Raw genomic sequence first — 17,502 nt, 5'->3', positions numbered from 1 at the left:
GGTTAAAAAGCATCCACAACCGATTGTTAGTTGCGTAACACCCGCCCGGACAGAATGCGCAATCTGAACATAATTATCAAACTCCGAAAATAACATTTTCCGTTCAAGAAACGATCAGAAGTTCCACGACGCGGACAAAAACGATCCGGAAGGCTCACAAAAGAAAAAGTATCATACTGGAACAAACTCACCGGATTGATTCTCTAAATTTATGTGCTGCCTGTCACAGCCAAAAACCAACTGAGGACACAAATCAAACAAATCACTTTTTCATTTTTCACTTTTCACTATTCCATTTCTGAATGTAAAAACTGTCCTGCTTGGGCTTTACGAAGCACTACCCAGCAAGACGCTCCAAAACAGCGAGTTCGTCGATAAAAGAAGTAATGTGCACAAATACATCAAGACTTTGGTGTTGAAGATCCAAGGAACCCTTGGAATAGCTGTCAAGGAATGGGCGGCCGTTATACAGAAAGTGGAATCGACCGAGACGGAGTTGTTGGCGGCCGATTCAACAAACGGCAATGCCAATCACTTTTGCGAGGAAAACCAACCCAAAAAGGGACAAATCCCAGAGGACGGAGAGCGTGCTCTCCACGCCGAAGAGTCCAAGAGCATCACCAGGAGACGCAATACCAGGTGGTTCCAAGACACACAAGGACACTCGCGTCAACGAATCAGGCCCAGCGAACGCAGCAACCATTAAGGAAGGCAACGATACCCCATGGGAAATCGTCAAGGCAAAACATCGGAAGACGAAAAACCAAGAGCAGGTCCGAAAAACAAAGTCTCTTCAAGGGCTGGAAGAGAGGCGAGGCGCTTCTGTATGTCAGGCTGGTAGGCTGGTCGGTATGTCAACTGAGTTTCTCTCAGAGACCGGAAGCATGCTATAAATGCCACGAGTACGGTCATCTTGCTAGATTCTGCAAGGGACCTGACAGAGGTAATTTATGCAGAAGGTGCGGAGAAGAAGACCACAAGGTGCAAGCCTGCCAGAAGCCTCCAAAGTGAGAATAACAGCCATGTTACAGGAGGCCTGCGATGCCCGGCCTTCATAAAGCAGTGGAGGTAATTCAAATTAACCTCAACCCCTGTGGCACAGCACAACACTTGCTGAGGCAATCTGTGGTAGAGTACCACTGAGGATTCAGCAGGATTCTCAAGGTATTTCCAAATTGCTCCTACAGGACTCTTGAAGTCCTGTAGGAGCAATTCCAACAGAATTCCCACAGGATTCTCAAAGAATATCGAACGGATTTCCACAGATTACACATTGGAATTTTCTCAGGATGATCATCATTCCAGCAGTATTTCTACACAATTCCCAAAGAATTCCTAAAGGTTTCGCACAAAGTTCCTCGAGATTCCTCACATGACTTTTATCGGATTTTGTATATGATTCCCAAAGTATTTCCACGGGATTCTTTTAGAAATACTAATTGTTTGGCATACAATTCTCACAAGATTTTCGCCTAACTCACACATGATCCTCTCAGAATGTCCACAAGATTTCTACTGGACATTCACAAGAATCCCAGCATTCCCACAAGATTCCCAATGTATTTTTTAACTTTTTGCTCACTATTTTCGCAGCATTTCCACAACATTTTCACAGTTTTTCAACATGACTCCCACAGGATTCCCACAGTATTACCGCCGAAAGCACAGAATACTCACAGGAATGCTTGAGTTCCAATTTAATAATTCCCACTGTTAGGAAACCACACTGAAAAATTATGATCTATACTGTAATCCAAGTATTCACACTGGAATTCAAGAATCCACACTGGAAACTCTGATATCTCAATATCCACATCTGAAATTCAGGACCCATAGTAGAATATCAGGATCCGCCGTCAATTCCAAGGATCTACACTGGTAACATAAAATCTCCACTGGTATTCCAATATCTACGCTGAAATCCTAGAATTCACACTGACATTCCAGGATTCACCTTGGAATCCAAGGATCTATGTTCTAACCCCGTGATTCATACTAAAATTGCAAGATCCGCTCTGGAGTATCAAGATACTGAAATCCTAAGGTCCACAAGATCCTCACTAAAATCTTAGGTATCAATCGAAATCCTCACTGAAATCTCAGGTTTCACATTAGAACTCCACGACCCTCATTAAAATCCCAGCATCTTAATTGGAATACCAGAATTCCGACTGGAATTTCCAGAATCCACAATGGAAGCACTGACACACTATGATCTAAACAACAACAACTGAACAAAAATAGAACACACCTAGTGGTATCCCAATATCCACAGTAGAAGCCTGAGATTATAGTTTACAATTTTCCCGGGATTCGACTTCCCGGGAAACGGGAAATAAAATTGCCATTTCACGGGAAATCCCAGGCTCCCGGGAAATTAAAAAAAAACGTGAAAATAAAGCAAATTTGATTAAATTTACTTTTTTAAGTTATTCGTTTTTCATGTACATTCATTTTATACCAGTAAATCTGTATTTGTTTCTTCTCTTTTCTGTGAGTTTGTGTTTCTAAAAAATCTGTTGGTTTCGTTTTAATCGTTAGCCTTCAAAACAAAAGAGCTTATAACATTGAACAAAAGTCCATGAGGAGCTTTATGTTGACAATTTGTATGAAATTGAAATATTGTTTACCAAAATTGAATCAATCCCTTCAAGCACAAGAATAAAAACCAACTAGAGTCTTATGTTGAAAATTGTGAATGAAAATTATATAATCCTACTCAATTTATGCAAAAGATCCCTCGAAAAATCCTTTGTTCAGTATAGCTTATAATCATTTTTAGAAATACATATTGGAAATTTTCATTACGAAAAGATCCTAGACCGACCAGGAATCGAACCCAGACACCTTTAGCATGACTTTGCTTTGTAACCGCGGACTCTAACCACTCGGCTAACGAAGGCGATGTTTTTGTTTGAAAATATATGATCAATCCTTTTTTCAATAGAACTACCGGGGTAAGACAAAAATCTTGGGAAATACGGGAATCCCGGGAAACAGAAAATCATTTCCCGGGAAACGGGTATCCCGGGAAATCTAATTTCCCGGGAAATGTTCCCGGGATTGAAAACTCTACCTGAGATCCACAATGCTGTTACACAAAGTACCGTCGATGGGGGTGACAATGGGTCTGGGGGGTGAGATTGGGTCAAAACGGAAAAATATGATTTATGAAATATTTCAGCTAATAACGCTGATATTACTAAAATTAATAATTCATATGTTAGGGAACATATTTTTACACATAATTCATCACAATGTACATTTTTAGAAATAGTAGCTTTTGTTTACTATATATATAAACTTGTATGTTGAAATTAGAGAAAATTTACAACATTAAATTTGTCCTGTGCAAGGTATTACGCATGTACTTTCATCTCTATCGTTGTATTAGTAGAAGGTTTAAAGTCTTTTCATTACACGTCACACGTATTTTCCGGAATCTATTTGATTTTTCAACAAAAAAATCATTTTTTTCGGTACGATGTCTAAAACATCAAAAATGGGGGTGAGATTGGGTCAAGCAAGAACGACAGTATATGAAATTTCAAGTCCACTTTTTTGACATTTTACGGTGCCGGTAGTTCTCTTTTTCATTAAGATGTGTTTATTCTTTCAAAATACAGCATCTCTGAAACATCAAACTAGGCTTCTTGAGGATTCCGTGCATTGAATAACAATACAACGCATTTTGACAACTTCTCAATCCAGCAACTGTGTTTCGTGCGCAGCAACATCGTTAAATTTTATCAAATGAATTGTTTTTTTTTTTAATTTGATTATTTATCAGTGTTTTCATATTATAGAAACATCTCCTGAAAGTACAAATGAGTTGGAACACAGAAATATCGTGATTATGACGTCAACATCTTCCTGAAATGTATTGATCGTGGAATGTCGCTCCGAAATTTAACTATTTGCGAAGAATTAAAATAATCACTGTTTCAGTACGCCTTTGGGGAAACTGAATAGGCTTCATGGCAATGGGGATGAGATTGTGAAGACAATTCGAGGGGAAAAAAATAGAAAATTTATGTAAACTTAACGATGAATGTTGTGTTTACATATTTTTTCTCATAGCTCTTCAATTTTTTGGAATGATCGTTCTTTTGAGTGGGTTTATCATACTTGTGAAACATCTTAGATATCTTTTCATCTTGTTTGCATCGTATTTCATCAATATTCTTCAGCTGTGAATGGTTTTGCAACCATATTATCAAAAACAAGTTATTTCAATTACAGTGACGCAATGTCACCACCTCTATGGGGTGAGATTGGGTCATTTATCATTCACTTGTGGTGCCGCTGTGAATGAATATTTTTCTTCAATGTTTTGAACAGTTGTTAATGTACCATCAAAGTACATACACACCAAATTTGAAGTTTATTGGAGTTAAATTGCGATAGTTATTCAAAAAATAAATCGCACATATCCCTTTTTGACCCATTGTCACCCCCAACGACGATACACAAGAACCAACATCAACACAGAAACCCTAGAAACCAGACTGAAACACCAGGATCAACTTTGCAATCCCTGGATCCACGCTGATTTCCCAGCACTCACACTGGATTCCCAGAATCCACACATAAATTCTGCTATCCATAGTTCCAGGGTCCACACTGAATTCCTACGATCCACACTAATAAACTAGCATCCATACTGGAATTCCAGGATCTGCACTGGAAACCCTGGATCCACACTGGCTTCCAGGATCCTTTCTATAATAGTTCAGAAATATCTGATTTGCAAACCACGCTTAATGCAGTATAAGACGAGCATGGTGATGCCGACAAGAGATGCGGACAAAACAGCCCTATCAATTGAAATAAGTGCAACCTAGTGGAATAAATCTGAATTAAAAAAACCTGTCATTAGACGATGAATAGAATGAAAATAGATCACTGGGCGTTGATGGGTTAAAACTGAATCGCCAATTGCAAATATCGACATACATTCTTAAACTAGAAGTTTTTTTGAGAACTTGTGAAAAAATGGTGCAAAAACATCGAGAAACAAAAAAGTTATCAAGGTTTGAATATATTTATTGCGGTAAAGAATTAAGCTTCCGGTAGAGGGGATATTAATATGGAACTCTATTCAAGACCTGTGATAGTCAAAATAATCCATGTTTCTTTCATGACATTATAGGGTGAAGGATATAAATTATAAACATAATTTTCGCTCAACAATGTTGCGAGCTGTGTTGCTCTGAACATCATCGCAGTTACGTGGAATGTAAACCATCAGACATTGAGAGCATAAAAACCTTACGTTTTTTGATCATAAACATTGAAACCTTGGTTAGGACTTTTGTTACCCCAGTGAAGTTGATTTTGATGCAATATGCTTTTTATTATCTTAATCTTTATTAGTTTTATTACGAAATAAAAAGAATAAAATTGGAACGCTTTGCTGCAACAATGATTCTTTCGAAATGTGGACTATACATGTATGCACTCTTCCGTGTTTTTCTGTGCTCTCATAATGCTGGGAACAACGTTTAGCTTCAGATTTCATATGGATTATGGAACGGTATTCGTCCCGACGAGACAGTGTCGTTTCGAAGCGAAATATGGGCAAAGGACTGGACGTGTGCGCCGTCCGCCGACTATTCATATGCGTATGTGAGAGCCACCAAGGGTCAAGTGCGAGAACCAGAGCCATATTCCCTCGGTCGAGACTTGTTTTGCATATCTAATTTTGTTGCCGTAAAAATGTTAATAAATTATTCATCTTAAACGCTTTATCTTTATAATACATTCCCCAAGCGATGGTCTTCTGTTTTGTTGAGCCCGATTGCGGAACGACTTTATTTCTGTGTCAATTAATTCCGGATTATCCTTCGCAAATGCACTAAATCCATAAAATATTTCCAAGGGAAAACGCAAGATACGGTCATCAATTTTGGAACACCCAATATCAAAAGCGTTGCCCTCTGAGAAACCATTCGAACCGTTCGCTGTGGTCTGGAAAATTTACCAATTCCACTTAAACTGAGATTATTTATTGTAAACATCGAAAAAATAGATTTTATTACCGTTCACTCACCGCGCCGATCCCGAAGCAAGTTCAATTTCACTTTCTGTGTGCACCTGATGATATCCCATCGGGCATCGCCAGGAATAAACGAGCAAACTGCTGGGTAATGATCAATAATTACACCACATCTCGTAATAATCTACTTCTCTCGCAATCGCATCCGCACTCAATGGCAGCAGTTCCTCCTCCGGGAGTATGAAGAGCAAATAATTTAAATTTTATTACAACAATTTAACGAGTACGGCTCAACTGCCGGACTATTTATAAACTTCCAGCTCACAAACGTACTGACTTAACCCGTTAGCGCCTAGCGTTCATATTTTAAGGACAGATACTATGAGAACAGTATTTATAGCGCAAATAACTTGAAATTAACACAAAATATTACGGTTTTTAAGCCGAGTGATTAGAGTCCGCGGCTACAAAGTAAAGCCATGCTGAAGGTGTCTAGGTTCGGTTCCCGGTCAGTCCAGTATCTTTTCGTATTGGAAATTTCATTGACTTCCCTGGGCATATAGTATTTTCATACTTGCCACACGATATACGAATGCAAAAATGGCAACTTTGAAAAACAAGTTTTGCCTTTATAAAATAATTATATGGAGCTATTACATATCGACGACACGTCAATAATGTTTTAGGTTCACACTATTGGTTTTCATTATTGAAAATTTTAACTGAAACTGTGTTTTATGGAAACATAACTATTGATAACAATTCCGGAACATAAGTGCAATTATAGGATATCTTGGGCGTTAATGGGTTAAATCCCCTCGATAAAATGTTCAAAGCAATTGATTGATTTCGGTTTTATCGTTTTTTCCTCACAGGGCCGAGGGCAGCAACATTCTGCTGGATCCGGCGCAGGTCTGCGAGAACAGGAACAACAAAAAGACCAAACGGCTGGCCGGGAAGCTGGCGGACATCTGCAAAAATGACACCTCGCTCATGAAGGAGATCAAACGGGGCATCAGCCTGGGCTTCCGGGAGTGCGAGAACCAGTTCCGGAACAACATGTGGAACTGCTCGTGGACGATCAAGCGCAGTATGCGGCGGATACTGACCAGGGGTGAGTTTTTTTATTCCTTTTTTTAACTTCTTTATAAGCATTTACTAATAACATAACATCATTGTTTTAAATCGAGATGATCTGTATTAGGCAACACCTCCATCCTAAATCCTAAAACTAAATAAAGCTGATAATACCACAGAACATCTTTGGAAAGTTTCCTGAAGGAATCTCATAAAAAAATTCTGTTAAAATTTTGGAATATTGAAATGAATAATTTTATGAAAATTAATAAGGCTGATACAAATATTAATTTTCTTTTATGTCACCCCCCCCTTCAAAAATCCGAAAATTTTGAAGGGGAGAAAAAAAAAGATTCATAATTTTTTTGACATCAGTTAGGTTTTTTCAATTTTTAAAGTAAAAAACAAGTAAAATAATGATCCAGAGAACGTTTGAAAAAAGTTCAACAATTATCGTTAAAAATAAAAATTCGAAAAAAATACTTTTTTTTTATTTTTATTTTTTTGTTCCTTATTTATTTTTATCCCCCCCCTCGTACCTTCCAAGTGGTCTCGGACATAAAAGAAATTTAATATTTGTATCAGCCTAAGTAGAATACTTGAAGGAACTCCCATAGGCATAATTTAAAAAAAATGTATCCAAAAATATGTGAATTTCCTGAGTAAATTCAAGTTATTTTCTAACCGTGTTGAAAATGAAAAATTGATTGGATCATAACTATGTTTCCGTTAATTTTCTCATAAAAAAATCGGGAAGGCAAACATTGTTTAATGAACTCAACTGATTCAATTCACGAATCATTATAGTAACCAACATGTAATCGCAATACTGGCTTCAGCAAATCATTGTAATGCAAAATCAAGACCATTCGAAATTTACTTAACGATCGAATTGAACGTGAGAAAATAACTCCTGAAACAGTTTTCCTCCACACAGAAGATATATTGCATAATTTCATCTTCGTATATTTTCCCTTCCAAGACAATCGTGAAAAACGTCCAAATGTTTCATGTTAAATTGCAGGTAATTGACGGTCCGCGGCCACTCGGCCGAATAAAACCGTCCCGTTCCAGATTTCCTGCCAAAATGTCAACGCTGTCCGCCGGTTGTCAAGTTACCTCCTGGCTCTGCCGAATCCTCTCATGAATCGAAAAATTCAAATCGAATGTAACGATATTGTCATCGTAATAAATAACATTTAGACTGCCGGATTCGCTTTGAGCATCCGTTATTCGGGTAAACGTTCGTTCTGGATCCATCTCAGCCGCGGGAGAATGCGGTTACATTTTGACGAAACATAAAGACCTGCACAGTTTCACTTCCAAACCGAGTCAATGATCGGATCGTGCCCTTCGTCGATCAGATCCACCGAAAAAAAGAATCAATGCTACCGTCATGCACTTGCCCTTTATTAGCGACAGTCATCTGGAGCGAGGGGATAACGACGCACAGTGGCACCCCAATAGGCCAATAATTGAAAAATAATGTGTCTTATTTTCAATTTCTTTACTTGTTCGTGAATAAAATACGATTACAAAAATGAAGAAACCAAAATTTCATAAACAAACAAAAAACCGAATTGAGTACTGTACCGTTTTATTCCACTAGAGCTTGTATCCTTTGACAGATACGCGTGTTTCGACCTTAGTGTCGTGTACTAGACTCGACTTGAAGAAATCCATCATATGCACACATTACTGAAAAACATGCTAATGAAAATTGAAAATCAACTCGACAACTTGGGATGGTATTTTTGATCAAATATTGTAAAAGCTAACTTAAGACCACTTGGTCGAACAAATGGAACCACTGTGCGATGTGACATCCAAACCTAACGAGGGGGGATGGGGAGCGAACGAGAGCACTGTGAAATGCTCTGACTGGGCCTGTCGGAGATTTGTTAGCGATCGGATCAATAAAACAAACAAACAACCTACCTTGTCTCGGAGGGAGCTGAAGTCTGTTATTGTTTTTTTTTTTTGTGTTCGACTCTTTCAATTCCCTCGGTTTGACCATGTCACCAAGCGATTCACGACGACATTGACAATTGTTGGGGTAAGACGAGGATGGTCTGGTCAGTCAATCGGGTAGGGCCCCATTTCCTCCTTTACATCCTGGCACGATGGATGTTAGCCGTTTGTAAGTACCACGCGTAATGCCAGCAGATCTACAGCCGTGTTCGAGGAAGAGACACGTCACGCTGCTCCTATCAAACCATTTTTGGCGGAACTTGACGTGGATCCTCGCGCGGGGTCAAAAAGAGACCGCAAGATCATTATAATAAACGAATGTATGTATATTTGAGCGGCGAGGATTATCAGTGCATTCTTGCCCATCCATCTGGGCTGCCATGGGATGGATGGAATGTAACCCATTCGGAGCTGGGATTTGTATGAACGCGAAGCTGGATGTTGTCGGGTTTAACTTTTATGTTCCACAACTAGTCCATCAAACATTGTTCTATTAGAAGACTTTTTTTTACATTTCACATTTTTCATAGTTTGAGGTGGAGTGTTAATCATGAAACAGAAAAATATAATCCTCTAAGAACAAAATTTGATGGACTAAGTGCACTTGGTAAAACAACGTTTAGTCATTTGGTTCACTCTTACTGAACAATTTCTTGAAAAATAGCAGTCATTTAATGTTTGCATGGCACAACTGGGTTCATATCTTTAAAATAAACGGATTCGTCACATTCTTCGACAACAGAATAGTAAGTTCTTCAACAATCCTTATCTTCAATTCCAAAATCAAAGACATTACGATAGTTTGAAAATTAAAGTTTTGTTGGATATTGATGACCAAAAATATCGGAACATGCTCTCAAGCAGAGTGGACCAAGCGATAATCCTGAATAAAGACCAAAAAATACTGGTCCACTAACTGGGTTCTAGAAGCAAAAGAGTGTGAGAGACTAAATCTACTATAGCCAAAAAATGTATTATTTTAAGAATTATGTTTTTTCTTACTGTTAATTGAAAAAAGTTTCTGAAGATACTATTGGAAAGCTTGAAAACATAAAAAGCTTTCAGTGCAGTAAACTTAATGCTGACCACCCGAGCAAAGTCAAATAACAACCGCACAACATAGTGATAACAAGATGTACATCATGATTTCATTTTGTTATTTTTTATTATCAATTCGAAGTCTCTTGTATTTAACGAATTTTGAGCTGTCAGATCGAAGATGCCACCGACAGGTGAATGACGTCAAATGTTTGTTATCATAATTCGATCTTTATAATGAGTTAGCAATGAGGGAAATTTACTGGATAACAAAACTTGTTATCAATGCGTTACTTATGATAACACAATGAGATATTTATATGATATTTTTAGTGTAAAGTTTTGTTATCACGTTTGTTATGTTGCCTGCTTATTCAACCAAAATAAAAACAAACTATGTTATCAAATGCTTGTTATCGGATAACATAACTTGTTATCTTTTTGTCACCCAACTTTGCTCGGGCAATATGTAACAAACCCTACTTTGCTTATCTATCAAGTGTGCATTGCACGAGTCAAACATTCTGATTATTATAAATTCTAGAAACTTAACTTAACTTAATATATCAGTTTTCAAAACAAATTTAATAAAAAAAATATTTGTGCTTCAAAAAAAAAAAAAGAAAATAGCAGTATGCTGACTTTTCTACAATACTAGGATATCTTTTTCAATTCTGGAACCTATAACAAGCTGAACAGATGTTTTTTAACCATTCAGAGATAAAATTTAGGATACTTTGGATTACTTGCAAATGTATGAGCTGTTTCTGAGCTGATAAATACAGTCAATTTGATTTTATTCTTCATAATCATTCAAATGACTATCACGAAGAGCCGCAGATACATTCGCCATGATTCAATGACATTTTTTGTCTTTTTGCAAAAAATTGCAAGGACAAAGGAATGTTTTATTGAGAAATAGTAACATGCGGGCCACATTACGTGTATAACGAAACTCGTTCGCAGGGTACACAAAATCTTCTGAGAGCCGCTTCTAGGTGACCACCATTCTAGGTTCTCAAAAAAATTTTTTGGTTTCACATCATTCAATCTACCAGCGCAACCAAGGCTCAAAATCATCTTATCATCCTTTTCTATGCAGTGCTGTAAACATTCGACACGACAACACATTCACGGTGAAATGAACATCGAGAAACACAAAATAACTGTCAATTGAATGTCATGTGACACAATAACATTTGCATAAATCATAATTTTTGCATATAATTCAGACATATCGGATCATAAACAACATGATTAGTTTGTTCTTGCTTGTTATGTCGAATGTGGCACACATACAATAAAATCAGCGCCTACTACGGAAAATGACAGAAACAAAACCGTTACGAATCTAGCGTGGTCAGAGGCATTCAACTGACATTTTTCTTTCTCACATTCGTTTGAACTCTCATGTTGTGATGTTTAAGGGAAGCGCTGCCATTTAATTCCACTAGAGTTTGCAACGTGTCGACTACCGCGATTGCTTACAACACTGTTTCTATGACTTTGATCGACTATTTCTTTCCGAAAATATCGTTTTTTATCGTTTAGAATCCACAAACGTTAGCTTAAATTTAATAGTTCACTTGAATGAATGTATTGGGCCCAGATTGCCGTAGCGGTAAATGCGCAGCTATTCAGCATGACCATGCTGAGGGTCGTGGGTTCGAGTCCCGCTGGTCGAGGATCTTTTCGTAAAAGGAAATTTTCTCGATTCCCAGGGCATAGAGTATCATCGTACCTGCTACACGATATACACATGCAAAAATGGTCGATCGGCTAAAAAAAGGTCTCAGTTAATAACTGTGGAAGTGCTCATAAGAACACTAATCTGAGAAGCAGGCTTTGTCCCAGTTGGGACGTAACGCCAGAAAGAAGAAGAAGAAGAAGAATGTATGCGATATTCATAATCACAGCTCAAAACTAAATGCACCCTTCTAAAACCGCATACAAAACCTGTATACAAGTCACTTTTTACAAATACTTTATCAAATAAAAGTCTCTGTCGCCTTACACACTACACTACTAAACACGAATAAGCCTGAGGTTAAAATTTCAAGCCTGAAAATATACGATCGTTAAAAATAGCTCGGGGTCTAGAAATAGACAGGACGATACAGCTCATTCAGATGGGATGATAGCGAAAGAGATAGCGCTTCAATCGGTTCTCATTCGTCGTTGATGAGGATCGTCGTTTGAAAAGGTCGTTTAATTACTTCGGTACTTCCGTCTACGAAGATGTAAAATCACACCTTATCTTTCTACTCGTCCATTCTGACCAGGACCGTGGAAAAGGCGAGAGTGCGTAAATAATTGTAAGTGTCTTGGTGTGTTTAATTTGGTTAAAAGTTACAATGTGAGAAGTCTTTTAGGTTAAAATTTATGATTGTTCCTTTATGTTAGCCATGTAAAGTTCATTAACCTACAGATAAAAGATTAAGTGCGGTGAAGTTAGTTTGTGTATACAATTGTGAATTGAGAATGGTTATTGTGATTTTTTTTATTGTGTGGAGATTTTTTTTTTGCTTGATGCGTCGAACAATCGTTTGACAGCTTTTTATATAGGATTGTAGTCTAGCGATTAATTTCCCAAGCTTGGCACACCGCATCAACTCACCAAACGCTATCCTTGACCCCACGCTTCAGCGTTCAAAAGTCCCGGTTTGTGGGAAAAACCTTAAGGTAACAAATTTCAATAAAATTTTTCTTAGCACGTGGACAAACCACGTGTGAAGCATACAACGATCCCCTTCATCGTCAATTGCGTCATCCGTCCCCGGCGCATGTGATTTCTAGCGTCCATCGTCGCTCCGCTAAAACCGGCGTTCTACTTTACCGTCGCATTCTTCTTCCGGTACTTCTGCTTTGCCAGCGGCATTCATCGCAGCTACTAAAAAGAGGCCGTGAGTAACAAAACAAAACCTACTTACCATGCGCATGCATAGAAATTCCACACAACTAATCGAGCTTGAAAAGATGGAAATGATTTACTAATTAAACTTTAACATCTCATTTCACTTTTGCAAAAAAAAATTAAAAAATACTAAAATCACTAGCAAGTCGAGCACTCGACACTGAAGAAGTCTGTAAGTTGCAGACGAAATAGGCCTATCTGTCAAGATAAGCAACATATAAGAGTTTAAAGGTATTTGCTCGCCTTACTAGTGATTCTAGGATTTAGTTTTTTTCTTTTGCAAAAGTGAATTGATTTGTTAAAGTTCAATTAGAATTTTGTTTTCTCTTAAACATACTCTAATAATCCCTTCCATAAATTTAATAAAAAAGTGTAGTGAATATGATCGTTAAACGTCGATAGAAGTAGGATAAAAAACTCGCACACACATTAGGGAAAGTTGGAAGAAGAATGAAGAAGAAAGGAACACACAAACATGAATAAAGCCTAGGTCATAATAGTTGAATAAACGTCCAAATGGTTTTGCAGTTCTCAACCAAATTATGTATTTATGTAATATGTTAATCCTTTCCCTGTAATAGTTTTTTGGTCCTCGAGATTTCTCACGTTGGTGTCGTTCTAACTGTTTCTTCATCAGGAAACTAGAAATATCAAAGTTTGCATTCTTATCCCTCAAAGTTCATACACTGCAAGTCACAAAAAGTGCCCCTAGCGCTCCAAGTTCTTAACTTAAAGGATGATCTTCAACTTCTAAAGGTATATCGTACCAAGCACTGAAGCTTCGCTCATGAAATGGCGTCTTCGGCTGAGTTGTTCAGTAGCTCAAAGACTATCTTTATTTAGGCCTTGAAATTGGAGATTGACTAAATTAATGATGGCTATGTCGAAGATGCCATCTTTCTTAATGGTCAGGAACCAGGATCCTGATATATTTTCAAAACAAAAATGTCATGCTTACTAGCGCCGCATGGTAACAAAATCTCAAATCTCTTGGGTAGAATGATGATAGCCCTTGAGCTACTGAACAACTTTGCCGAAGACGCCATCTTTCTAAGTGTACAGGCTATAGAGACATCTGAAACAAACGAAATTTCATGCTCACTAGTGCCGCCTGGTGGCAACATTTTTGAATACCATGCTCGAACAATGAAAGCCCTCGAGTTACTGATAAACTTTGTTGAAAACGCCATCTTTCCATATAGGCAGGCTCCTGAAATATTTGCAAAAAAAAAAAAAAATAAAAATAAAATAAAAGTTTAATGCACACTAGTGCCACATAGCGGTCTAATTCCGAATTGAATGAGGTACCAACATATAGAATACTGAACACTTTTCTTCTTCTTTTTCTTCTTCTTCTTCTTCTTCTTCTTCTTCTTCTTCTTCTTCGTGGCATTAACGTCCGCACTGGGACAGAGCCTGCTTCTAAGCTTAGTGTTCTTATGAGCACTTCCACAGTTATTAACTGAGAGCTTTCTTTGCCAAAGTGGCCATTTTCGCATTCGTATATCATGTGGCAGGTACGATGATACTCTATGCCCAGGGAAGTCAAGGAAATTTCCATTACGAAAAGATCCTGGACCAGCCGGGAATCAAACCCAGACACCTTCAGCATGGCTTTGCTTTGTAGCTGCGGACGCTCACCACTCGGCTAAGGAAGGCCCCCTGAACACTCCATGTTTCTAAATTATTTAGATTTTGAAATATATCGATTTCAATTTGTGTTAAAGGAGTTGTATATAGATTCAATGAAACATACTTCATTGAATTACTATTAGTGTGTACTTCATCAAAAATCGCCCACTATGCACCTTAATACGTCTGTAGATTCTAAGACATATATTCTTAGAAGTCCTTGAATGACTCAGAACATCTTTTGAATGTAACACAACAATACAACAGCAAAATCATAGCAACATATTGCTCTGAATTTCTTTGCATATGCAAAGATTTCAAAGATTCATAGATTACGCTTGTAGATCCATATACGATATTCCAGTGTAATCTGAAATAGGTATATGGCATGTATGACCAACAACATGATACAATACTTCATAGGTAAATAATGTCTGAACCAAACTACAGAGCATAAAATAGATGAATTCTTCATTTAAGAGACTTGCAGCCCGATGAACAAAGCACCCAGTAAACACACGATCGCATATAATAGGATATAAGAGTGCAAATGTGGAGGCGATATACGTACATTTTTCATGCAGCCTTATGGCACATGTGCGTATATCGCCTCCACTTCTGTACTCTTATTCGCTATCGTATACGATTTTGTGTTTACTGGGCATAAGTTGAAAGCAAATTAGACTATTTCTGTGTCACTCATCATTCCATTACATAGTTTCCCATATAATTTTCTAAACTATATTTACGCACTTAGTAAAGAAAAGTTAAAGTACACATTGTTACAAGTAAATCACAGCTACGGCTGCTTAACATATTCAATATTGAGGTATAAAGGATACATTTAGCATCGTGGTACAATTCTGCTGTGTAACAGTTTTAGCGTTGAACTTTTCCACAATTATTAACTGAGAGCTTTCTTTGCCAAAGTGTCCATTTTCGCATTCATCAATCGTGTGGCAGGTACGATGATACGCTATGCCCAGGGAAGTCAAGAAAATTTTCATTACGGATAGATACTGGACCGACCGGGAATCGAACTCACACATCCTCAGCATGACTTTGTTTTGTTGCCACGGACTCGACTAAGGAAGGCCCCTCCGTCCTGAAAGGGTTAATGCAGAGCAGTAACGAGTATACGCTATGCATTTGGATCACCTTTCGTCGTCGTGAAGATACGCTACCTGAAAGGGGTTGTAAATCACAATCCTCCCCTGCCCAAGTCCCAGCTATCAATTGAAGGCAGATTTGCCTTTCAGATTCCATCTCCGGTCGTCCTTTCTTGTCGATCTTCTGGCATATAGTCCGCAACTCACTACGTTTGAAGATAAACAATCTCATTGAAATTGTCAAGATTACATCACTTAAATTCAATAAACATTAACCATGATTCGATCGCATAAAGTTTATTTAAGGTATTCACAAATTGACAGGTAAATTGTCCCTGCTCGATCCGAGGAGGGATCCCTCGAGTCATGGAGAGGGGGGACCAGCTGGGCACTGTTTGATCCTATTTCGAGTTGGACACGACACGCCAATCAGCGGGCAAATAGTGACTCCCCAGACAAGCTCACAACTACCGACAACTACAGTGGTCGACATTCGTTTAGTCGAGTTTCTGGAATGGATAGGAAATTTCCCAAAAAATGGGACTACTGGAATACTATAACTTTATATTAAACTTCACTTTTGGTTACAGAATAAAAATAACGAGTAATCAGTCTTAATTGTAAAGGATAACTATAATTAATCATTGTTCACGCATGTTATTTTCTTTGCTAACAGTTTTTGGTCTTTGAATGAAAGTTCGTATTATGTCCTCCCTTTGTTACATTTTATGATATATTTTGAAATGCTTTTATGAATATTTCGTCCCGTTCATAACAAACGTTTTTAATTGCCATTTGATCATCATGATAATACACTCATGATATAAACACTTTAACTAACTTCTTGGGTTTCTTGGTACTTCTTGGTAAGAACGAATGTCCACCACTGTAGCTGTAGCTTGATGCCAAATGGGCAAAGGCTAAATGGTAAATACGTTTCGATTACAGAAGGCCCGGAGATCACCTCGCGCGTGATCGGTTTACAATCAATTTGGTTCGACGATCACGAACACACAAATGGTCCGAAAGGACGGACTGCGGACGGATTACTGACGGGTGAATTGACTGGTTGACACGAGGCTGAAACTTGATCAATTTTGTTGCGTTTTGCGTTTGCCAAGTTGACTAGTAGACGAGTCGTTGCTGGTTTCACTACTAGATGGCTTATGTTCGATGGGTGTATCGTCGAGAGAACGAATTAGTGAATTAATGTCGCCGGTGCCATTCCAGATTTGATGTTCGATTGATGGTGATAGAAGCTGGCAGCTTTGACAATGTGGTACAAATTGACTGCGTAAACAACGGTTGTGTATTGCATTAAATCTAAACCTAAACTCTGCAGAACTTCAGTCCCATTCTGTTAAGAAGGCGAAGATTTTTTTTGGATTATTAGTTATACTTACAATACAATGTGCGACTAGACTCGACTTCGAGTCTAGTACACGACATTGAAGACGGCCTTATAGCTGAGGTCGAAATACGCGTATCTGTCAAAGGATACAAACTCTAGTGGAATTAAATGGTACAGTACTTAAATCGATTTTTCATTTATAGGTATTACACTAAACAGCTCGAAAATTTATTATCAATATTTATTTGTCTGTCAAAATATTATCATTCTTGTTTTCAAAAGTCGTTCTGGGACACCCCATATTTTTTTTCAGCAGCAAATGCACCCTGTTTTGTACTGCAGATTTAAGTAAAATATGTCTGAAGCATTTGCTTTGAAGAAAACTTAACAGCTAGTACACAAAAGCTGCATC

General features: G+C 37.9%; 1 protein-coding gene across 1 annotated transcript in view; it reads left to right on the top strand.

Annotated features, from left to right (window-relative positions):
* LOC5564830 (protein Wnt-6) overlaps positions 1-17,502 on the top strand; it is an 80,485-nt gene that overhangs the window by 50,928 nt on the left and 12,055 nt on the right. The window contains exon 3 of the mRNA XM_021847308.1: positions 6,874-7,112. Coding sequence (XP_021703000.1) covers positions 6,874-7,112 — 239 coding nt within the window. The remainder of the gene's footprint in view (positions 1-6,873; positions 7,113-17,502) is intronic.

This window comes from Aedes aegypti, chromosome 2, assembly GCF_002204515.2.
Source record: "Aedes aegypti strain LVP_AGWG chromosome 2, AaegL5.0 Primary Assembly, whole genome shotgun sequence".
Lineage (NCBI taxonomy): Eukaryota > Metazoa > Arthropoda > Insecta > Diptera > Culicidae > Aedes > Aedes aegypti.
This window is presented reverse-complemented; position numbering and strand designations above follow the sequence as displayed.